General features: G+C 37.1%; 2 protein-coding genes across 2 annotated transcripts; one reads left to right on the forward strand and one right to left on the reverse strand.

The window, feature by feature from the left end:
- The first annotated feature begins 12,269 nt into the window (after window positions 1-12,269).
- On the forward strand, window positions 12,270-16,100 carry LOC147524415 (uncharacterized). The gene is made up of 5 exons (XM_086574754.1): window positions 12,270-13,046; window positions 13,330-13,549; window positions 14,240-14,323; window positions 14,469-14,852; window positions 15,829-16,100. Exons 1-5 carry the CDS (start codon window positions 12,270-12,272, stop codon window positions 16,098-16,100), a joined length of 1,737 nt encoding a protein of 578 aa, XP_086430880.1.
- A 1,854-nt stretch (window positions 16,101-17,954) lies between these two features.
- LOC147524416 (cellulose synthase-like protein D3) lies at window positions 17,955-24,009 on the reverse strand. Its single transcript, XM_086603117.1, is given in 6 exon segments — window positions 17,955-20,035; window positions 20,163-20,408; window positions 20,411-20,461; window positions 20,463-20,501; window positions 20,503-20,974; window positions 22,970-24,009. Coding segments are annotated over 6 exon segments (3,462 nt in total). The 5' UTR covers window positions 23,866-24,009; the 3' UTR covers window positions 17,955-18,277.
- Between the last annotated feature and the right edge of the window lie 1,039 nt (window positions 24,010-25,048).

The raw sequence follows: 25,048 nt of genomic DNA on the forward strand, positions 1-25,048 counted from the left end.
TGGGCCTCCTGACGGGCTTGGGCTTCCCATGTTCGCCCAGAACACACGGCCCAAGTCCATCAACAAATGGCTTATTCCACTAAAGGTCATTGTTGCACTACTGCTCTAATCCCAAATTTCGTGTCAGTGTTTATGGGCTCCATATTATATGCTCGTTGATCTCCCCGTGTTTAAGATATCAAATGTTCGTTGATTAAGTCAAGTTACTGACAACTACATTAATCAACTTCTTATGTCCTTGAGTAGTACCACTCAACCTCATTGTCATGTTGGAATAAATCCACCTGCAGGGTTTACATGACAATCTTTTTGAGCTCCTCAAGAGGACATCATCAACCCGACTTCATGCGGGTCACGGATTCCTTCTATAATCAACAGCACACCTTACATACAATGTCATTACCCAATCTATCGAGTTTGTTGATTCACAAATGAATCTCACTCATTGATGATTTAAAGCAATGTACAATGCATGTAAGTGCCCGTTATTATATCCGGATCAGGAGGACAAGCATCCATAATAACAGAGGCGTTTGTTCTCTTATATAGTTAGTATAAAGAGAAACAACCTCACTTTGTCCTGTTCAATACACACAAAGTGTACTAGTGTAATCCTATAGTCAAGATAGACTAATACCAGATTATACTACAACCGTACTAATGGTTTGTCCAAATCCATCTAGGTTGTGAACGATTACTTATACTTTATAAGGTACTGATGATATGATCATCTGTGTGTTCACACCATATCATCTACAACATAAAGTATTAGACACATGCATATAACTAATAACATATGCATAACATTTGCCCATATGATTCTCATTCAAAATATAAAAAATTAGAGTTAATACAAAAGTAATGCTTTTAGTATATAACCCTATCAAAGTCTACCTTTGCAGCACATCTTGATGGATATTCATTCTTGTGGTAGTTATGCAATAATTCTTGAGATAAAAGAATATTGTCCTAGATACATTTTCCAGTAACAAAGGTTGATTGGTTAAGGTTCACTAATTGCGGCATTAACTCCTTCATTCTTCTTGTCATAACCTTGGTTATACACTTGTATATGACCCCACAACAAGCAATAGGTCTATCATCTGACAAAGACATAGGAACTTTTATTTTTGGTATAAGTGTAATACACGTAGCATTTACCTCACTGCGCATCTGATTCGAGTAAAAAAAATTTTGTATGACCTTAATGAAGTCATCACCAATAATCCACCATGTTCATTTAAAGAAAAAAGAGGAAAAGCCATCACTGCCTGGAGCTTTAATGCAAACTCACACGTAGATGCATTCAATCAAGGGTTTTGCATTCATTCTAATGCAAGCTTCCTTGTAGATGCATTCATTCAATCAATCAAGCATTTTGCATTCATTCTAATGCAAGCTCACACGTAGATGCATTCAATCAAGTATTTTGTTTTCATTCAATCAATCAAGTGTTTTGCATTCATTCAAATGCAACCTCACACGTAGATGCATTCAATCAAGTATTTTGTTTTCATTCAATCAATCAAGTGTTTTGCATTCATTCAAATGCAACCTCACACGTAGATGCATTCAATCAAGTATTTTGCATTCATTAAATATATCAAGTGTTTTACATTCATTCTAATGCAAGCTCACACGTAGATGCATTCAATCAAGTGTTTTGCATTCATTCAATTGATCAAGGGTTTTACATTCATTCTAATGCAAGCTCGCTTTTAGATGCGTTCATTCAATCAATCAAGTGTTTTGCAATCATTTTAATGCAAGCACACACGTAGATACATTCAACCAAATGTTTTGCATTTATTCAATCAATCATGTGTTTTGCATTCATTTTAATGCAAGCTCATATGTAGATGCATTCAATCAATTGTTTGGAATTCATTCTAATGCAAGCTCGCTTATAGATGTGTTCATTCAATCAATCAAGTGTTTTGCATTCATTCAATCAATCAAGTGTTTTGCATTCATTCTAATACAAGCTCATACATATATACATTCAATCAAGGGTTTTGCATTCATTATAATGCAAGCTCACACGTAGATGCATTCAATCAAGTGTTTTGCATTCATTTTAATGAAAGCTCATTTATAGATTAAATCAATCAAGTGTTTTCCATTCATTATAATGCAAGCTTATGCACAGATGCATTCAATCAAGTGTTTTGCATTCATTCTAATGCAAGCTCGATTATAGATGTGTTCATTCAATCAATCAAGTGTTTTGCATTCATTCTAATGCAAGCTCGCTTGTAGATATGTTCATTCAATCAATCAAGTGTTTTGCAATCATTCTAATGCAAGCTGACACGTAGATGCATTCAACCAAGTGTTTTGTATTCATTCACTCAATCATGTGTTTTGCATTCATTTTAATGCAAGCTCACATGTAGATGCATTCAATCAAATGTTTTGCATCCATTCTAATGTACGCTCGCTTGTAGATACGTTCATTCAATCAATAAAGTATTTTGTATTCATTGAAATGCAAGCTCACACGTAGATGTATTTAATCAAGTGTTTTACATTCATTCTAATGTAAGCTCACACGTAGATACATTCAATCAAGTGTTTTGCATTCATTATAATGCAAGCTCGCTTGCAGATCCATTCATTTGATCAATCAAGTGTTTTGCATTCATTCTAATGCAAGCTCACACGTAGATGCATTTAATCAAGTGTTTTGCATTCATTCTAATGCAAGCTTGCTTGTAGATGCGTTCATTCAATCAATCAAGTGTTTTGCATTCATTCTAATGCAAGCTCACATGTAGATACATTCAATCAAGTTTTTGCTTGCATTCAATCAATCAAGTGTTTTGCATTAATTCTAATGCAAGCTCACATGTAGATGCATTCAATCAAGTTTTTGCTTTCATTCAATCAATCAAGTGTTTTGCATTCATTCTAATGGAAGCTCACACGTAGATGCATTCAATCAAGTGTTTTGCATTCATTCTAATGCAAGATCACATGTAGATGCATTCAATCAACTGTTTTGCATTCATTCTATTGCAGGCTCATACGTAGATGCATTCAATCAAGTATTTTGCATTCATTCTAACGTAAGCTCACTTGTAGATGCGTTCATTCAATCAATGAAGTGTTTTGTATTCATTCTAATGGAAGCTCATACGTAGATGCATTCAATGAAGTGTTTTGAATTCATTCAATCAATTAAGTGTTTTGTATTCTTATAGGTAGAACTATTTTTTTTAGAGCGCAACTTTGCAATTATTGTATTCCATATATAAGTTTTTCTTGTTCCTCCACTTCCATATACAAAGAAAAGACTTACAATATTCCTTTCAACATCGCTAATGACAGCATCAAAAACTTCATTTTGTTCGACATTCAATCCACCATGAATCTGTAAATACTGTGAGGAATGTACATTCTAATTATAATTTAGTTCCTCCTGTTTCATTCTATTCTCAGCTTCATCTGCTTGTGGGATATCAAATTTATAATCTTTTAGACTCCACCCATTTTCATTCATTAGGATTTTAACTTCACGAAGTGTTTTCCTTTCCAGTTCCGTTTCTGTTAAATTTGGAATAAACTTAAAGATATCATCAGATAGTAACTCCCAATTGTAGTTCCACATATTAATAGGGTCGGATAACTCACAAAACACTAAGAGTGTTACAAATAACTGACATAATGACGAACTAAAAGACCATTCGGCTGCTTCTTTAATAGCAAGATGTCGTTCGTTGTCATCTTGTAAAAGACCAAGCGCACAACAAGCTGACTTGTAATCATCATAGGGAGTACCATTAACAGTTCTGATTTCTTGAAAATTTATGGCACCCTTTACAATGTTTAGAAGCATACACATATAGTATATTTCGCCTTGTATTGGCTGAGCATAGAATATTCTTCCAATCTTCAATCATTAGCTTATTCTTCTCCATTCTTGAAAAATTTAACAAACACATATGTTATGAATAAATGTAAATTTTATATGTAATTTGAAAAATAAAATTTAGTTTGGAAATTATAATGTACTGAAACCTTTGCATTTTTATCCTACACAAAATCCAAAGGGAAGCCAACATATATATAAAATGTATTCCACTCGGATCTTTTTCATTAGTACGCATAGTTGTTGTTTTTTTTTTTTTTTTTTTTGCAACAATTTCAACTGGATCCCCATTTTCATGAGAAACAATGTTTTGCTGATTTTCAAGATCAAAACTCATTCTTTCAACAGAAGGATCTCTGAACTGGATGTCAAATTAAAAAATCTTTAAACTTGCTTCTGACGCAGATACATATCTGAAGTCTAGATAGTGCTTAATCTCATCAACTTGATGTATGACCCGCTTCTCACTATCTTTGTTATAACAATTATTTTCTTCAACAATACCTGTGCAAGCCCTATCTTGCCCTTTTGAAATGTACTTGAATAAGTATTTAATCATCCTTGAATGGTTACAATGTTCAACATTGATGTGACACTGAAATTTTTTGCTAAGTTCAAGGTTGTAAAGAATAACCCACCGATTGTCAATTTCAACCGGTTTTTGACAACCCACCATTGCAGTTCTTTTATTATTTCTCCTTCAATACACTGCAAAGCCTTTTTCGTTAAATGTCATTTCACTGCAAAAATCCTTTGGAAATTTCCTTGTACATTTGTTCTTCTTAGTATCCATACATGGAGAACCCTTTTTTTGTCACCACACGGACCATGAATCATTGTTTGGACTATAATATCGCATAGTAGAGGTTCACTAGTTTTGTTTTGCAGTTCAGCTGATATCATCCTGTCTATATCCGAACCACTTTTAGGTTTATCTTCTGAATGTAGAAACAATAAAATGTGAACATGTGGCAGTCCTGGTTTTTGAAATTCAATAACGTACAATACTGCACAAAAAAAATATTTATTTAGTAGCAGTCATTAAAATATTATAAAGGTATATGATCTTTTCAATAAGTAAGAAATATATCTTCCTAATTATGTGTAAGTGTGCTCATTTGTTTAAATATAGGAGGTTTAAGCACATAAATGAACATTTTACAGTTTACAGTTTACAGTTTACAGCAAACATAAATTTAATATTTATGAAAACATTATTAGATATTGTTTTACATATTGTAGGTTTTTGCTCTACTTCAATTTATAGCCATGCTGGACATGATTTATTATATAAAGAAAAGGTATGTAAACTATAATATTAGTTATATGATTATAACCTGCAATCACTCAGCCGAAATGATTTCCATGATGCAATCTTTTCATGATGCACTCCAACTTCATTTTGAATACTCGACATACAACATCAGGAACATCATTAGGCAATAGTCCAGGGTCTTTTTGTAGATAACAAAGAATTTCATTCCAATTTGGCATGCAAGTCACAGTTATAAAAAGATCAGGTGGCCCTGCCCATCTACATATGGTAATAGCATCTTGGTAGGTTTGTATCATGTATCTAGGGCCTCCTGTAAATGTTGATGGAAGGATCAAACGTTTACCAATTGATGCTGCTGAAGTATCACCTGTGTTTATTTTAAAATGGGTTAATGATAGATAAACACAAATCATAAGCTAATGGAATTAAATACTACTACTTATATACCTGCGACCACTGCATCCATCAAATTGTTGTATAAATTAGCCTTAATTTCTTCTTGGTGTGTCTGATGCCAATGGATTCTTTGATCTTCTAGACATGTATAACCAACAATGATTGTTTGACGTAAACGTCCACCTATCCACAGTAATCGACTTTCCAGTGTCCTTTGTAGTCTAAAAGCCCAATATTGCCTCATAGTAACCATAGTTCTTTTATGATCATCTCTATTAGAAACTCTTTCATCTTCTTCACTATTAGGATGTTTTTGATACGGAATTTCAGGTCTATAGCCATCTTCACCACGGGGAAACTTTATAGGATATTGCAAAGCCATGAATTTAGGATGCAATTCATTTATTCTCTCCAAACCTCCTCTAGCTAATTTCAACAATTATGTCTCTAAAATCAATAACATTAAATCCATCTCCTTCAATTAAAGTTGCAACTTCATTGCCAGTTGGTAGGTTGTATTGTCTTCCATCACTCTACCGAGAATTAATAAGTCTTAGGCAGACATCAATCATTTCATCTTCTTTAAATCTATCTCTAGCCATCCTAAAAGACTGTGCAACTTCACTTTGTTGATCAAACATTTTTTATCAAGCCATCAACAATTGCAGGATCAGTACGTTCATTATCTTCACTGAATACTTGCACCCTATTCTACAATTCATTTTGAGTTTCATATACATATAACTGGGCAAATTGAGGAGAACTATTTTCGAATGGAAGAAGAGATCCAATTTTATGATGATTTTGCCCACTTATTCTAAAAACAAAAGGACCTCCTCCATTACTGATAGTCTTATCTATCTTCCCTCCTACATAAGTAAATTGAAACATGGAGTTGTATATCCGTATACATCTTCTAAATTGAGTAGATTTTTTCCCTCCTTTCAAGTCCATAAGTTTATTAAGAAACTCAGGGGCATCCTCAAATAGTGGAAGTTGAATTTTTCCTTCTCCACAACATATAGAGAACGTTGGAATAGATGATTTTCCTTTGTTGTTTCTTTCTTCTTCTCAAAGAATTATTCCACAGTCCATACACTCTTCAATTGGTGGGCCAAAATCATGAACTCCTAAAATTTAAAAATTATTAGTGAAATTGGCAAACATTTATAAAAAATTTATTCTTGTATGAATAAAATATCATAATTGAAGAAGTAAACACATACCATCACTGTTAGTATACTTGCTTAGATCATGATGAATTTTTTTTGCTTTTGCAAACGTTTATTCCTTTCACTGATATTTGTGATTTGGCCAGCGTAAGATTCAAAGTACCTGTTTGGCCTGCGTAATAAAAATTATCAAATTTTGTAAACTTAAAATACTTTAAGATTTAATTAATCCACAACCGACTATATAATACAATTTTAAATGTATTTGATTTGATTACGTTATGATCCTTGGATGCCAACAAATGACTATGTTTATTTAAAGCCAACAAACGACTTCGATTAAGGCGAGCTATTTTAGCAGTTTGTTCCTTTGTAGATTCAACATTGATTATTTGAAAATTATACCAAAAAAGGGTAAAGTTAAGCCATTTCTTGTAGAAAGGAGATTAGAATTGTTTTGTCATTATAAAATAAGTTAATTTGTACCAATACTATTGGTTAAATGATTGATTTGTTGCTCATTTAATTCATGTGTGTGTATCAATTCTTCTATATCAGAATATGTCTCTGTATTTTGTTCCTCTGTAATAAATGCATAAAGGAAAGTATAACATATCAACAGAAATTATTGAACGACTTTATAAAAAGATAAATACATACCACTCCTTTGTTGACACTTCATTAGCTCTGGGTGTTCTATTCTACCACTTTTTTTTTTAAAGTGCGATAATATGTTGTCTATTGATTCGAGCAATTATGCAGGTATTAGTTTCCTTCATCTTCAGAATATCTACAGTAATAGACTTTTAACATTATCAATTGATGTGGTATCTTAAAATCAAATGAGAATAAAAAATTGTATATTTTGATTTGGAAAGTTACATATATACCACTGGGACTTTGATATTCCATTACCTGTGGATGTCTTCTTCTATGCTCTTTTAGCACTTTTTCTCTGTGGATGTTGTTTGTACTTGCAGGCATCATAGTTCTTCTATTACGCATAAGTTTAGACCCTTCAATATATTATTTTGTTAGAATATAATGTTTATCATGTGTGTACAAAAAAACAATAAATTAACACTTGCTACCATTATTCTTTTTCAGCGCAAGAATACATCGTCTATTGATTCGAGCAATTCTGCAGGTATTAGCTTCCTTCATCTTCAGAATATCTACAGTAATAGACATTTAACATTATCAATTGATGTGGTATCTTAAAATCAAATGAGAATAAAAAATTGTATATTTTGATTTGGAAAGTTACATATATACCACTGGGACTTTGATATTCCATTACCTGTGGATGTCTTCTTCTATACTCTTTTAGCACTTTTTCTCTGTGGATATTGTTTGTACTTGCAGGCATCATAGTTCTTTTCTTACGCATAAGTTTAGACCCTTCAATATATTATTTTGTTAGAATATAATGTTTATCATGTGTGTACAAAAAAACAATAAATTAACACTTGGTACCATTATTATTTTTCAGCGCAAGAATACATCGTCTATTGATTCGAGCAATTATGCTGGTATTAGTTTCCTTCATCTTCAGAATATCTACAGTAATAGACTTTTAACATTATCAATTGATGTGGTATCTTAAAATCAAATGAAAATAAAAAATTGTATATTTTGATTTGGAAAGTTACATACTACTGGGACTTTGATATTCCATTAGTTATGGATGTCTTCTTCTATACTCTTTTAGCACTTCTTCTCTGTGGCTGTTGTTTGTACTCGCAGACATCATAATTCTTCTATGATGCATAAGTTTAAGCCCATCAATATATTATTTTGTTAGAATGTTTATCATGTGTGTAAAAAAAAACTATCAATTAACACTTCCTACCATTATTCTTTTTCAGCGCAAGAATATATCATCTATTGAACCAAGCAATTCTGGAGGTATATCTTTTCTCCTTATCCATAAGGTCTGCACAAATAGATGTATTACACAAAGATAGTTGTCTTACCTGATAAAAGGTTAAATTTTTTTTATATAGGGAGAAGACATGAAAAGAAGATGTACCAACTTTGAGCCTCTGTAGTTCAGCAAGGGATTGTTGTTCAACAGTTTGCTTAACCAACTGTAGTCTTCGAATAAATCAAAGTAGCATCTCTAAGGGTGTGTTTGTTATGATGGAAACACTATGGAAAGGAAAGAAAAATAAGAGTGGTCCACCTTTTCCATAGTTTTTAAGTCGTTTGTTTACCCATGGAAAGGAAATGGGCTTTTCCATATGGAAACAAATAGAAAAGGTTTTGTGTCCTTAGCTAACCCCTGAAAACTTTGTGGAAAGGAAAGGAAAGGAAATAGATAGATAGGGACTTACTACTAATACACTCCACTCAACAATACAATTATTCCTTTCCATAGCTTTTGCAAACAAACATGATTATTCCTTTCCCCAGTTTTTACTTTCCTTTCCCCAGTTTTTACTTTCCTTTCCCCAGTTTACCAAACACATACCATTTAAAATTATTTCCTTTCCATTCCATTCCATAATGGACTACCCATTTTATTTCCTTTCATTTCCATGAGTTAAAATTTAACAAACACACCCTAAGATATGGGGAGAGTTTTTGGTTGGATCTTTGGCAAAAAGGGTTAGTTAGACTTATCTTTTTTTTTCAAAAATATTAGTGATACCCCCACATTTGCAAGATCCAACGGCTACGAGATGAAGTTTTTTTTTCAGATGAAGAGACATGACCGTTGGATCTTACAAATGTGGGGGTATCACTAATAATTTTGAAAATGGGGGGAGGGGGGGTACTAATGGGGGGTAATTCTAACTAACCCAGCAAAAAATCAAAGTAAATCTAGATATAGGGAGAGTTTTTGGTTTTCTGTGCCTATTGTTGAGAGTTTTTTTTTTTTTTTTTTTTTTTCTCTCAAAGTGTAATAGGGTTAGAGCTGAACAAAGGAGAAAAAGGTGTGTATTTCCTTTTCCCTGCCGAATTTATGTTTTTGGCTTAAACATATGACTTGTCCACTTTTTTGAAAAAAAATGGGAATGACGTGGCTTCCGGGGAGCATTCTCAACTACTCAATATTAATGGTCTTTAATTTTTGACATAAAAAGATGACATGTCCACTTTAGAGAAAATAGGGGATGACCTGTTCACATTTGAGAAAAAAATGGGAATATGTTCTCAACAATCCATGATGCGGCCTCTCCTGCGGGCGATAGCAGCCATTTTTTTTTTCTTGCCTCTGTTTTCCTTTTAACCTCGCCTTCCAAAACCTTTCTTCTGTGTCTTGATTGCCCCCAACCCCCCACCCCCCCAATCTCTCTTGAAGTTTTTGAGGTAAGCGAAATGACCTCCACACAACACCCCCTGCTTCTGGGGGGAAGCATCTAACTCAACAACAGATGCAAAGATGGAACTTCTACAGTAGAAATGAAAAATTTGTTCACAAAAAAAAAACAAGTGAGATTAGAAAGTATTAACTCAGACGAACATGATAGTGTACATCTCATGGTAGTAGGAAAGTGGTATGGGGGTTATCCAATTAACCTAGCTGATTTGGGAGAAGAACTCCATCGCATATGGCAAACAAGAGGGCAAATTACCATGGAGCTCATTACCAGTGAACACTTCAAGCTCACCTTTGAGAAGCATGAGGAAATCAACCATGTTCTCAGGAATGGCCCCTGGATCATTCATGGGCATATTTTGTCCATCATGGAGTGGGTAAGTATGCAGAGCATTGAAGATTAAAATTTTGACATGATAAACTACAGGGTTCAGATTCAGATATGGGGCTTGCCAAGGGAGCATATCAATAAAGAGAATGTCAAAATAATTGGTGAGGAACTGGGTAAGGTTTCTGAGGAAGATATATCATGTCCAATTGAATTCAATCAATTGGTGGCAAGGGTTCGTGTCTTGCTGGATATCAAGGAGAGATTCACAAAGGATTTAACAGTTATGCTTGAAATGGGAACCTCTTTCCATATTAAGTTCAAATACGAAAAGTTAGAAATCTTCTGCTATTTCTGTGGGGTAGGGCATGACCATTATGCTTGCCGTCTAAAAGCACAACATCGTTATGAGCTGGTCAAGTGTGGGGGATCAGATAAGGATGTGAAACCAAACTTCACAAGCATGCTGAAGGCTAACAAGTTCTTCAATAGGATAGCATGCGAGAAAAAACAAGTAGTGACTATCTCTGGGCAACCAAGACAACCTTATTTCAATAAGATTCCAGCTCCATAATTGGAGGGGTTTTCCGGCCATGGGAGATCATCGGGAACACGTGGACGCTTACAGAAAGGCAAAGTCAGCATAGCATCGAGATTGAACAGGAATATAGCCGTTGAGACTTCTGCAGCAGAGACACAGACAATGGGGCCATCTGTGTCCACAACGGCTAGAAACACAGAGGGGCACATGGAGGTGGATTTAGAGCTCTGTACTCCTTAGCACAATGGGCCACAGAACAGTGCACATTTTGGGCCCAGCCCATCCTCAGCAGATGCGGGTTTGATATCGGGCACTAGATCTTGCTCTGGAGGAGAATGTTTGATTTTGACCCAAGTCTAGAAGGATCAAGTTGGGGTCCAAGATGGGAAAGATATAGAGATGGATCGGCCTTCAGAGTCCAAAGCATCAGAGATTAGGTCGAGAGAGCTGGAATCCCCAGACACAGATCACCACACTCCGACGCCTTATCAGCTCTATAAGGTATCCTTGGGAAACCAACTTTAGCTAAGTCTATCTAGGACAGATGAGAGAATCTAAGATTTGGGAAATGTATCTATTGAACAAGCCACTAATTTTCAACATACCAGGCTGGTTCGAAAAGATGAAAAGGCATTCAAGCAGCTAGCAGTGCGAAACCCTAGATTAGCTAGGAAACACAAAACCAGATCTACCCATTGCTCTAATCTGTATCCACAAGACCCAGGGTTTCATCTTTCCAGTCCAGATAAGAACAAAAAAAGAAAGATTCTCCATCTGAGCCTTAACATGGGGACAAATCCAAGAAGCAAGAGAAGATGCTAGGGAGAGGAGTTAGAAATGCTATCAACATATCAAAAAAGGCAAAGATTGTAGCTGAGGATATGAGGAGGAAAGGGAAAGGGGGGACTCTCATCCCAAGAAATGCTCAAATCATATCGGCATCCAGTGAATTGAATGAGACAAATGGAGGTCAAGAAACAAGGATAATCCCATATCAGACAAAGGGGTGGAGTATGACTCGGATGAGACTGTCTCACAACCCCCACCTCTGGCATTTGATGATTCACATATGAGACAAACCATGGCTAGAAGAAATAAATTCCAAGGTCAAGGATCTGATCCAACCCCTGCTCCAGAAGATAGTGATGAGAGTATTTGGGAACATTATGCTAGATCAGAAGAGAGGCATATGGAGATGTCCTTTTCAAGTGGCTCTGTCAGTACAAATAAATAAAAGGCTAAAAATGCAAATGCTTTAGAAGGGTTCGCGGTGACTGTCCCTACACAGTCACTTTCACCCCAATGACGATCTGCGCCTGGTATTGGCTCCACCACAGCGATTCAACACATAAAGGACCAAATGGGGGTGTTGGGAATCGATATTTTGTGTTTGTCTGAAACAAAAGTGGATGTGAAGCGTATAGAGATGGTAAGTAAGATGCTTAAGATAGGTGGATATTTCTGTGTACCAGCTGAAGGTCTGAGTGGTGGATTAGTACTCATGTGGAAAGATGGAGTGGACCTAGAAGTTCTAGGAGCTACTATGAACCAGATAACAGGTAAAATTTCAAATTATTACAATAAGACTGTGTTCTTTTTTTCTTTTGTGTATGGTGACCCTGTACCTTGTCGTAGAGGAAGGGTCTGGACTAAGTTGAGGGACATAGCTCCTCTGGTGCTTGGGCCTTGGTGCCTTTTTGGGGACTTTAATGGGGGTAGCAGGCTAACAAAGTACATGATAGAGTTAAACAGTTTCATCAATGATCTGGGGTTGGCGGATTTGGGTTTCAAGGGCCCTAAATTCACTTGGAACAATAACAAAACCCCTGGAGCTCATGTTTTCGAAAGGCTAGATCGTGTTATGGCCACCCCCCAATGGTTGACATGTTTCCCTCATGCATATGTGAGAACTGTTGCTAATGCATCTTCTGATCATTTGGCCTTGCACATTTCTCTCACAAATCCTGAAGATAGATGTTTAAAACCTTTTAGATTCTTTAGTATGTGGTTATCTGATATTTCTTGTAAGCCATGTATTGATGATGCATGGAAGTCTGTTATGTATGATATGCCTGATGAAAATGTTCTCAATAGATTGCATGCCGCAAAAGAAAATCTTAATTTTTGGAATAAGAATGTCTTTAGAAACATTTTCCATAATATTAAAAAAAAAAACTCAAAGAAAGCTGGAAAATGTTTTAAAAAAGGCTTTTACCATTGAGAATCATAATAAAGCTAAGGCTCTTAAAGTCACCTTGCTTGAGTGGTATATGAAGGAAGAATCTTATTGGAAACAAAAATCTACCACTCATTGGATAAAGAAAGTAGGAAAAAATACCAAATTTTTCCATCTTTCTACTATCTATAGAAGGAGAAAAAATAGGATTGAGAGCATTAAAGATAATGATGGTAACTGACAGCTAGGAAGAACTAATGTGGGTAAGGCTGTTAATGAATATTTTGAGAATATTTTTACTTCTGATTGCCCTGATGATAATAACAACATTTTGGAGTTGTTTAAGTCTGTTACTACTGATAGAGAGAATGATATGCTCACTGCTGCACCATCTGCTAATGATATCTGGCAAGTGGTAAGGAAGATGGGGAAGCTCAAGGCTCCTGGGCCTGATGGGTTCCAAGGTATCTTCTATCATGGCTGCTGGGATATTATTGGAGATAGTATCATTGCTTTTGTTCAAGATTTTTTTGTTTCTGGTAGACTGAATCCTAGCTTCAATGAAACTTTTATTGCTTTGATTCCTAAAGTGTCTAACCCTGATCATATGGCCAAATTCAGACCTTCTAGCCTGTGCAATTTTAGCTACAAAGATTATTTCTAAGATTATGGCTAATAGGCTGAAGTGCCACATCAATAAGATTATGTCCCCTTTCCAAGGAGCCTTTATTAAGGGGAGGAGTATAGGGGATAACATTGGGTTGGCATGTGAGGCTTTCTATAACATGAAATAAATGAAAACAAAGAAAAATGGATGGATGGCTTTAAAGATGGATATGGAAAAAGCTTATGATAAGGTGGAGTGGTCCTTCCTTGATGGCATTTTTAAAAATTTGGGGTTTAGTGCTTCTTAGAGAAATATGGTTTTGCAATGTCTTACTACTGTTTCTTTTAAGGTTCTGTTGAATGGATCTCCTCTTAAGAAAATTATACCTGAAAAAGGTCTTAGACAGGGGAATCATTGTCACCATATTTGTTTATTATGGTTTTTGAGGCCTTATCAAGGATGCTTGTACAAGCTGAGAATAGGGAGGAGATCTAAGGTATAAAAATCAGAAGGAACTCTCCAACTATTTCTCATCTGTTGTATGCAGATGATCTGATTATTTTTTCAAAAGCTACTCCTAAAGATAGTAGTCATCGTAAGACTATCTTACAGGAGTATTGTGAGGCCTCTGGTCAGTTGATTAACTATGACAAATCTAGTATTTTTTTTAGCAGAAATGTTAGATTTCGAGTTAAGTTCAAACATAAAAGATTCTGGAGAATGAAGTTATTTGATCCAAAGGACAAGTATCTGGGAGTCCTAATCATGTTATCCAGAAAAAAAACCTGAGGACTTTGACTACCTCGTGGATAGGATTCATGGCAAGGTTAAGGGGTGGAAAGCTAAGCTGCTCTCCCAGGCAGGGAGAGCAACCCTTATACAAGCTGTGGCTCAGGCTACCCCTTTATATGCCATGTCTACCTACCTCCTTCCTGTCTCTACTTGTGACAAGATTGATAAAGCCTGTAGAAACTTTTTCTGGAATGGGTCTCATAAGTCTAATAGTGTCCATACCATTGGGTGGAGGCAGCTGTGTAAACCTAAACAAGTGGGAGGCTTAAGATTTCGCAAAGCTAGAGACATGAATATTGCTATGCTTGCTAAGCTACCTTGGAAAGCTGCTACTGACTTAGAGTCCTTATGGACCAAAGTCTTTACCAGTATTTATAGCCAAAAATGGATTGGGGATGTGCTCAAACCTCCTGGGTCAACTTCTTACATTTGGAAAGGGGTTCATAAGGTGTTTAACCTTATAAGTGGGGGGCTTATTTGGACTATTAGAAATGGGTTAACCACTTCAATTTTTCAGAACCCCTGGCTCTGTAAAAAAGGCAGACCTATCACCTTACAATAACTGGGAATTGACCACCCAGATCTTAAACTTGCCCATGTAGCTGACTTGTTCCTCCCCAGTGGCAATGGGTGGGATGTTCAAAGGCTGAATCAGCTATTTCCACCTCTGGTTAGCAAACATATTCAAGAGGTGGTGGTAATGCCTATAGGTGCTCAAAAAGATAAGATGATTTGGTCTGGGGATGGGAAAGGAGCTTTTACTGTGAAGACTGCCTATAAGTTTTTAACCCAAAAGAGTTGGGAAGGGCAGTCCTCCAGTTTCAGCCTAAGAACTATCTCTAGAATTTGGAGATCAAGTCTCCCAACTAATATCCAAATGTTCCTTTGGAAGGTCTATAAAAGAGGCCTACCCATGGGGGACTTACTGATGGAAAGAAAGCTACATGGAGACTTTGCATGTCCTTTTTGCTGGAGTACCATGGAATCAGATACACATCTTTTCTTTGGATGTGAGTGGATCAAGGGTGTCTAGTTTGGATAAGACCTTGGGGTTCAAGAGTGATAGTGATAATACTATCAGAGATTGGATGAATCATTTTATGATATGGTGCTCGAGTGGTGAGGAACATATCACCCAAGCTGGGGTGTATTGATGTGTGATGCTCTATCATATTTGGAAAGCTCGAAATGAAGCAAAGTTTGAGCACAAGATCCCCAGCAGGGAAAGGCTTCTCAGGAAGTGCTTAACTGTCACAGCAAGCTGCTGCAAAGCATTCAGATAAGCTCCTCCTAATCTTCCTAACAATCCTGTTCCAATAAATGTTTTGAATAATTTGTTTCCAGTTATCCCAAATGGTAGTATTCTTATACGCTTTGATGCTGCATTTCACAGGACCACTAGATCTGCGAGTGCTGGGTGTATGGCTTGGAATGATGTTGGAGATATGGTGGGAGCAGCTGTTAGAAATTTTAAAGCAACAAGTCCTGAAGAGGCAGAGATGGTGGCGAGTGAAGTAGCAGTGTTGTTGGCTTGCTATTTGGGAAGATACAACTATCTGGTCCAAGGAGACTGTGAAAAGATCATCCAGTCCTTTAATGAAGGAGGGTGTAGGTAAAGTCTAAATGATCTACATTTTGCTGTAACAAGAATTAGTAATTTAGAATCTGTTAGTTTTAGCTAGTTAAGTAGGAACGTTAATGATGATGCCCATTAGCTAGCTCAGTGGCCAATCCATCAGCTACCTATGAGCTCTGCCAAAGTGTATGGTGGAGGCAAATTTTGTTCCAATATGGTTATGAGTTTTAATATATTGTATGCAAGGTTATCTCGAAAAAAAAAATAAAAAAATAAAAAATAAAAAATAAAAATAAAAATAAAATAAATAAAATAAAAAGAAAGAAAAATGGGAATGACGTGGTTTCGTGGGAGTGTTCTCAACTACTCAATATTAATAGTTTTTTATTAACTAGTCAGATATATTCAAAAGTCACCTAAGATATCCAAAGGATACAATTACTGAAGACTACTGTGTACAGAGTATTTTTCAAGAGCCACAGCTTTCTTAGTCCCTTTGAGGATGACTGTGCTTACCACAAATAGGAAGAGGTTACATCAGCTCACCATCTGATCAAAATTGCTCGTCCATCAAAGGAGTCCTCTTTAAAATACAGACATATTGAATAGAATTTTCTCAACAAACTATAGTTTTTCATCTAGTCCCTTGGTCAATGAAAAGTTACCCACTCGAGCCGAATGACAAAATATGTGACCAGTTTCGATTCATCTTCTTGTCCTGTAGGCCAGTTTAATGAAGAAAACCGATCACATTAATTTGTGGAATGTGACAATTGTTCAACGGATTAGGAATCTAGTTTGCCAAGTCTTCTAAGTTGGCATTATTTACAGCTACTGGACACGCAAAGGCCCTGGAATCTCCAAAGAGTGTTCTCGATCACCTACGAACTATTCATCTGTTAAACTTTCTGATTTAGAGGATCCACTAAAAGATCAGTGCTGATGTAAAATATAGTAGTGACAAAGCACGAATTGGAATCTTTTTTTTTTTATAAAAAGCACGAATTGGAGTCACAATTACTGATGGTTGTGATTTTTCTTGCAGGTATTTCGATATACTTTGTTTTAATACAACAAAACACCGAGCCATCATTCATTCTACGACAGAAGCTTCCCCCAGAAATCTGATTGAAATTTTGCTATGAAGATTCTACTTAGTATTTATCCTACTACTTGGAAAACATACTGGTTTAAGAATGTTTGTACGTTAAAAAATTTCTGGGAGCTGCTAATTACTTATCTAATTGGTAATTAGTACCTCGAGCATTAGCTGTGCTTTTGCCGAAACCTAACAAATACAATAACTATGCGTGTATCCAAAAAGTGCAAAGGAACAACTTATATGAGTTACTTACAGAACCTATTAACTCTGGGTAAAGTAATAAACAGTACAAGATCACCAATCATGCTCCTCAAGTACACCAGTTAAAAAAGGGGGAAAAAGAATAAGAAAATAAAGGGTGAACTAGTAATAAACAGTACAAGATCACCAATCATGCTCCTCAAGTACACCAGTTAAAAAAGGGGGAAAAAGAATAAGAAAATAAAGGGTCTCCCCCTGTTACCCCGACTAGATGAGCCAATTAGGATTTCTTGGTTTGGGAAATTAGGGTCTCCCCTAAACACACGTCAGCGGTCAAGGTTTGAAACAACAAAAAAAAATGACATAAATGCCCCCACCTAATTAAAATTGAACATTTTCTTTTTGAAAATAATGAGGGCATTTGTGTAATTTTCAATTGTTTGACTTGAAAGTTAACGGTCAAACCAAGTTGACCGTGTGTTTAGGGGGGAGACCCTAATTTCCCATCTAGTGGGGGAAAAATCCTAATTGGTTCATCTAGTGGGGGGTAATACTAATTAACCCGAAAATGAAAGGGAAAATCTGTGGGGATATTTAAAGTTGATCTATATAGCAAAAGGTTTCCACGGGAGTCAGATATGTTTCAATTGTCATTTTCAATCAAAATTACAAAGAATCCATATTAATGTATAAAACTAGTCCCCTCCACTAAAAACATCAATTCAAGAAAAAAAAAAAAAAAAAAAAAAAAAAAAAAACCCTTGAAAGCATGCAGGCACAATTGCTGGGGATGATTAAACTTGGTGAATGACTGACCCGCAAAATCTATTGGCCTTGGAAAGAATTGGATGTTATGACATACTAGATTTACCTTCAATTGCACTTCCAAAACAGCACCGTGGGGATGCATTGAATCAAGGAAACGTGAAAGAACCTCCAATCCCTGAGCTCCCTGCAGGCGGATTGATGGCCACCCAAAGGAGTGATATGGTGATTGCAATAAGCCCTGACCAGACAAACACAATTGTTGGTGTCCTTCCTCTTCTTCCCATCAGTCCTTTGGCAAAAGGGTAAAGATGTGCTAGGACCCAAAAACTAAAAAACACACCACCTATCAGTTTGCTCCACTGCGGTATAGCACTGTATATGGTCCGACTAAACCCAACCGCAATTGCGATCAGATTGGTCATCATGATCACAATTGGTGGTATCATCAGGGATGTCCACTTAACTATGTATAGGTCAGCAAACTCATCATCTTCATCTCCACCTGACTTGGAGGTCAGGGTAAAGGAGATCTCAATCCCTGCAATTACCTTAAGTAAACCTTGCAGAACTGCAGCAAGGTGGGCACTTGTGCCTCCAATAAGCCAGAACTGCTCATTCCGCCACCACTCCTCCAGCTCAATGCCTGACCACTTGATTTCAAGGACAGCGAGCATACAAAGGGTCAGAGTGATAACGAGTAGGTAAGTCAGAAAGGCTACATTGAGGGTCTGGACAATAAATTGACCAGAGAAGAGGGATAGTGCTGGTAGAAAGCAGTAAACGATTAGAAAGATGGAGGTGAAAGGGTAGATTCCAACATTGAGGTAAGCAATCCTTTGCAGAAGCTTCATCCTGGGGCTTGCAAGAAGAGCATTGTTGCGGGAGAAAAAAATCTCAACGGAGCCAGTAGCCCATCGGAGAACCTGATGGAGTCTATCAGTAAGGTTGATTGGGGCCGTCCCTCGAAAGGCATCACGTTTGGTGACACAATAAACTGATTTCCATCCTCTGTTATGCATACGATATCCTGTGACAACATCTTCTGTCACGGATCCATAGATCCATCCCACACGATTACCCCACTCAGTCTTATCTTCATACCAGCATGATATGACACTGATAGCTTCTGCGACTGTTGATGCATCGAGAAGATCCCGGGGAATGGTAAGAGCACCTGGGGGGCGACCATTCTTCACAGCTGGATGATCAGCAAGTGGTCTACCTTGATATTCTGCCACCGGAATTGAATCAACCAAGAAGGACGAGTTGCCGAATTTCTTGGGAAACAGTGAGATGTTCATGTCTTCATCATCCGAGTCTCCCATTCTAAGAGCACGACTTTCTTCCGGCATGGATGTGACTGAGGCAGGTCGCTTGCCACGGGGAAAGCAACAGCTGCAGCAACCAGATTGGTGTTCTTTTGATCGAGGTGGGTCAAAGCCATAGAGTGCAATTCTACGAAAGAGACATCCAGTTCCTACATACACAGGACCCTGGAGACCATCAAGGGCTCGCATATTCACATCAAAAAAGACAGTGTTATGGTTTGCGTAACGATCTGAGGGGTCGATACCCTCAAACCTTTGAGGGAACTGAACATAACAAAGTCGGTCCCCACCACGATCCATCATGAAGCACATGCCTTCCCTCAGTGCCTGAGAGTTGTAGATGTAATGGTCGCAGTCAAGGTTGAGGATGAAGGGGCCATTGGACATAATGGCAGAGGCTCGTACAAGAGCATTCATGGCACCAGCCTTCTTGTTGTGATCATACCCAGGACGCTTCTCACGGGAAACGTAAACCAACAAAGGCAGACGGATGTCAACATCAGTGAGGTCGATAAGCCTGCTAGTATCATCAGAGCTTCCTTGAAGTGGTTCGTCACTAGGAGGCTTCAACATCACCTGCAGTTAATAAAGTATGTTTCCTTTTTAGACCAATAATTTCTGGTAAAAGGAGTAATTTTGGGTATATCACATTCTTATCAAATAATATAAATTCAAAAGGAAGTAGGGTCATTCAATTCAGTACCTGTATGATTCCAGCATGATCACCCTTAGAGTGCTCAGGTCCAGGAACCATCCAAGTGCCAGGCCAGTGGGTTCCATCAGCCATCCAAGTAGCTTTTGGGATCTTCACAGTTTCTAATGGCTCGTCGCTAATATTCTGTCTCTGGAGCTTCATGGCCTTTATTTCCTCCCGAGCATGATAGGCATCCGACCTACGTCTGATAGAATCAGGCAGCCCATTGATTCTAACCTTGAACTCATCATACTCACACGCTTTACTGTCTCACGGTCCTTGACAAAATCCGGGAGCACCTTATTTTTTGTATGGGTCTCTCTTCAAATTAAAATAGGACTCAGGGTTTTAGTGGTTCAATGTTATGTTTACGGCAAAATGGGACCCACATGTTAGCATAACTTGCAGCTTCAGCCATGGCTTCAAAAGTTAGTAGGGCGCCACCATCGTCAGAAACATAACAAGCTAGCTTTTCCACAGGATAGTCAGCTGCAAGAATAGATAGGATGGTGTTTGCAGTGACGAGAGGGGGTTCCTTCTCAGGATCAGCAGTAGAAACAAACATATCGATTCCTGGAAGGTCCGACTTTCCAGTAGGATTGCTAAGACTTGGAGTTTCAAACTTCTCTTTCAAGACAGCAAGATCAGTTGCACGATTAATAGGGCAGAGCTTGGGCAGCTGATCCAGCAGCCAGGAGAAGGCAAACCAAAGCTCACAGACCACAGACATTCCCCATAGCCAGATTGCATCATTATTCGGATTCTGTATCCTCCACATGAGAAATAGTGATAGAACAATCATCCGAACAAAGATCAGGAGCCTGTGAAATTTTTTCCAATAAATAAATAACTAGTTGGCCATCACAAACGAATATTTAAATAAATACAGGTGAAGATGCTGCAACGACACTTGAAGGGGTATTACACAACTATATAAGAAAATGTGGCAAACACGTTTATTTTCATAGAAAGAATTTTATATTTTTTTTATTTTCATAGAAATAGTTTTATGATTTCCTATACAAGTTTCACAACTTCATCAATCCAAACTGAATCAATTGCTTGACCCACATTATCTTGTGGGAAAAAGTATGAATATGCACATCATAACAACCTATAGAACAACCTATAAAAGTGTTCATTTTCATTAACTAATTGTTGGTGTTTCATAACAACCTATAGAACAAAAACACGAGGCGTGTGACAGTGTCAAACCCCATAAAATTATAAAATCCTATTGACGTATGTATCAAACGCAATAGAGTATCAAACACAATGCATGGCTGGATTCAATGAATATATATTAAGTAGTTAAATACTAAAAATAATAGTTAAAGATCACAAAAAAATACCCCATCGCCCAACTTTATGGTATTGTATTGTTCGCTACTCGAAACTTCCTAGCTACAAGGTTAGCAAAGGGGGTTGCATTAATCAAACTTGTTCCTGGGCAGTTAAATCGTTGAGTCCTCGCTACTTAGCCGACCCGAGTAACAATTTAATCCCCGATCACAATCAAGCTCAAAAACTCCCCAAGTACTCGGCCGATTAGTCCCGATTAGCCAATTATTAACCGATTAGCCGAGTAATTGTGTTCACTATTTCATTGTTAAACATCAAACTCGACATTTCGCCGATTCGATCAACTCTCGATTCTTTAAAGTTCTACACTTTAATCATATTTATTTTAGTTGATTGAGTGTTTTGATTGTTTATTGATTGATTGGGCTCTTAATTGGCTCCATTATGTTGGTATTTCAATGTTAAATATAGTTAACAAGTATTTCTAAGAAAATATAGTGTTCTAAAAAATCACCCGATTAATGCCGATTAATCCCTGACCGAGTAGACCTACTCACTACTCGCTCTTCGACCGAGTAGCGATTTAACTGCATAGACTTGCTCAACCCCAAAAGATTTGGTGTACTCTCTTGTGAAGGTGCAAACTGAATCTAAAATGTTGGGGCTAACTCTTGAAGGCTTGACCAATAAGCCACTGGACAGACCTTCATATAGTTAAGATGTTAAATGTAATCAGTAGCTTAGACATATCTCAAAATTCAGTATGAACGTTTTACAAGATACCACAAGGTCGGAATCGGAAACAAAACTACTATGTTTCAGGTGCATACCACCAACAGGTTCTTATGAGTTATGATTATAACCTAAGGAGGAAATGAAATGAAAATAAAATAAAAATAAAAATCATGATATTATTGATCACTTGGATTCGTATAGATGCCCGTTAAAAATTTGGACACAATATTAAAGACATAACAGTACTAGATCTGCGGACATTCATGTCTGAGAATAAAACCGAGTGCCTCTCTAGATCCAAACTCCACAACTGATAATGATTTGCCTCATTAAGCTAAACTTTTTGAGAAGAGGCTGACTCCTAGTTGATATATTGGTCGAAAAGTTAAGTGGATATTCGACTCAATGTGTGGTTACTCTATATATACACGATCAATTTGAGCACATCCAAAACTAGGCCACAAATTCGGCTATGCCAGTAATCGAAATGTACATAATTATTTCAGATCAGAAAATGTCTTGTAAGAAAGACATGTCCATCATACCTCATTACAGTTTCTTTTTTCACTAGTTTATTTATGTCTTACTTCTGTAACATTCGATTATTGTAAAAGAAAACTCAGTGCAAAAGCCACAAAGATATGGAACTCAAGATTGTCGAACAATTATTTCATCAAAGCATCAAAATGACATAACAATTGCAATTAATCACAAATTCCCAACAACGAAAAGAGACGATATAACAAAGTAAAATAATTACAAGTGGGGAGTAATTATACCTATATGGGCTGATAATAGCAGCTGGGATCTTCAGCTTACGCGTAAGTGGCCTCCACGGTTTATTAACAAGCTCTGCAGGCTCATTAACCCCATCATCATCCTTACCAGTAAACCCACCATCCTTGGGCCAAATAGCATTCCCATATCCATAAGTCCCTTTAGTCTCAAACAGCCACCTGTTATGATCAAAATCGCCTGTCTGGCTCCTCATCAAGACAGACTTAGTCGACTTCATCAACGATAACCTCCTTTCCATCTTTGACATACTATGACCAAGAGCTGGTGGCAAAGGAAGTGGTCGTCCATTATCCGCAACCCCAACATCATCTAAGTCAGTAGCCTTATAAGATTCTTTACACCCAGGACAAATCCCCCCACCCGTCTTAACAGCATCAAGATAACAATCTCTGCATATCTTAAAATCACATTCGCAGGGTAAAAGATCATTACCCCGCTCGTCAGTCATAACTTTAGCATCACAACCAGGTATTGCACAAGACGAGCCTTTAGACCCAGCCATCTGTGGATGACTAGTTTCTGATTCAATTACTTTATCCATAAGATGAGCTCTAGTAACACTATTAAACCCACCTGTAAAAAGGGAACTCGAAACGTACTGTTCCTCAACTTTCTGTGTTATGGATGGATCCATTGGTTGATTATCAGGAGTAGGTGGTATATGAACTGTATAACTTGAGTAGTCCCCACTTCCTAATTCACTATCTAGATCATCCCTAGAATAACTGATGTACCTTCCAGATGAAGTTCTACGACCAAACATTACCGTCGGCTGTGGGGCTAGTGGTGGTCTACTATTGTTGTTGCCATTGGATTCCCCCAGATCAGACGACGACGATAAGCTCGACCGAGTTTGTTTGAAAGATCTTGCTGCCATCTAATCAGATCTGGTAACAAAAATAGTTCGATCAAGAAACAAATAACTAGACCAAAGAAAGAATGTATATTTCTTTTCTTTTCTTTTTCTCGTTAAATTGAGCAAGTAATTTAAGTACGTACTAGAGCAGCACTAAGGAGATATAAAACTGATTAAAGAAATAGAATGAGCTGTTTTGTTGAGCTATATTATGGGACTGAGTCAAAAACATTAACACGCCATGACGAAAAGAAAAATGACTTTTTTAATTGTAGGTATAGAAGAATGGAAGACGAAGAGTTCAAACAAAAGAAAATGGGGGAGTGATGAGAGCAAACTACAAATGTCAAAACTGATGAAAAATGGGACGCCGGCTAGAAGCAGGGAATGAAGTGATGCCTGTTTCAGACAAGGACTAGAGAGGGGACAAAATTTGACTACTTCCGTAGTATTAGTTTAGTACATAAGCGAGTAGTGTTTTTCCGGAGAAGAGAAAGGGACTAAATGTGAGGCGTTGATAGGGGATTATATATGCTATTTTGAGAATGGGACGTGCTCCGCGTGGCTTTGCTGTCTGTACAAGTTGGAAGACCGTGTGCGGCTACTTAGTTGTACTTGGCTGGTAATTGTGTAAACGTGTGAACATTCTTTTTTCTTTTTTCCGATAAAGCCCATTAGCGTTTTCAGAAATCAACGGGTAAAAGAGTAAGGAGTTCATTCTAAAATAACTGGAATACGAGTTTTTTTGGTTCCTGTATTGGGCAACTACCGAATTAGATTGGGCAGCCTCCAGCATAAGCACAACAACAAAGTTCAAAGCAGGCCCAATACACCCCCACTTAAAACGGACACATGACCGGGAACAATCTTTTCTCACCGTTCTAACCGGTATCATCTCTCTCATGTACTCACCAAAAAAACCAAAAACCAAAAACTTTTTCTCACCATTTTAATTCGAGTTTGGACAATTAAATCAGCACATTGTTGTTAAGAAAGTGAACCATTGTTAAAAACACTCGTCTGCTTTCTTGTGCAACCGCCATTGTTAAAAACACTCGTTTTCTCTCTTATGCTCTCATCAAATACCAAATACTACTGACTTGTTTTCTATCTATTCTATTCGTTTTATTTCATTTTATTCAATTTCATTTAGGATGTTTATAGTGATTGTAGTGTTTGTAAGGACTTGAGTGTTTCATTTTAT

This window comes from Coptis chinensis, chromosome 1 (genome assembly GCF_015680905.1).
Source record: "Coptis chinensis isolate HL-2020 chromosome 1, ASM1568090v1, whole genome shotgun sequence".
Lineage (NCBI taxonomy): Eukaryota > Viridiplantae > Streptophyta > Magnoliopsida > Ranunculales > Ranunculaceae > Coptis > Coptis chinensis.

Bases quoted from the DNA above. Each gene is read 5' to 3' on its own strand.
- LOC147524415 (XM_086574754.1), top strand. From the start codon at position 12,270: ATGGGGGTGTTGGGAATCGATATTTTGTGTTTGTCTGAAACAAAAGTG. The intron at 13,047-13,329 runs GTCTTTAGAAAC...GGTAACTGACAG, and splicing joins TTAATTTTTGGAATAAGAAT to CTAGGAAGAACTAATGTGGG. The intron at 14,324-14,468 runs GTCAGTTGATTA...CATGTTATCCAG, and splicing joins GGAGTATTGTGAGGCCTCTG to AAAAAAAACCTGAGGACTTT.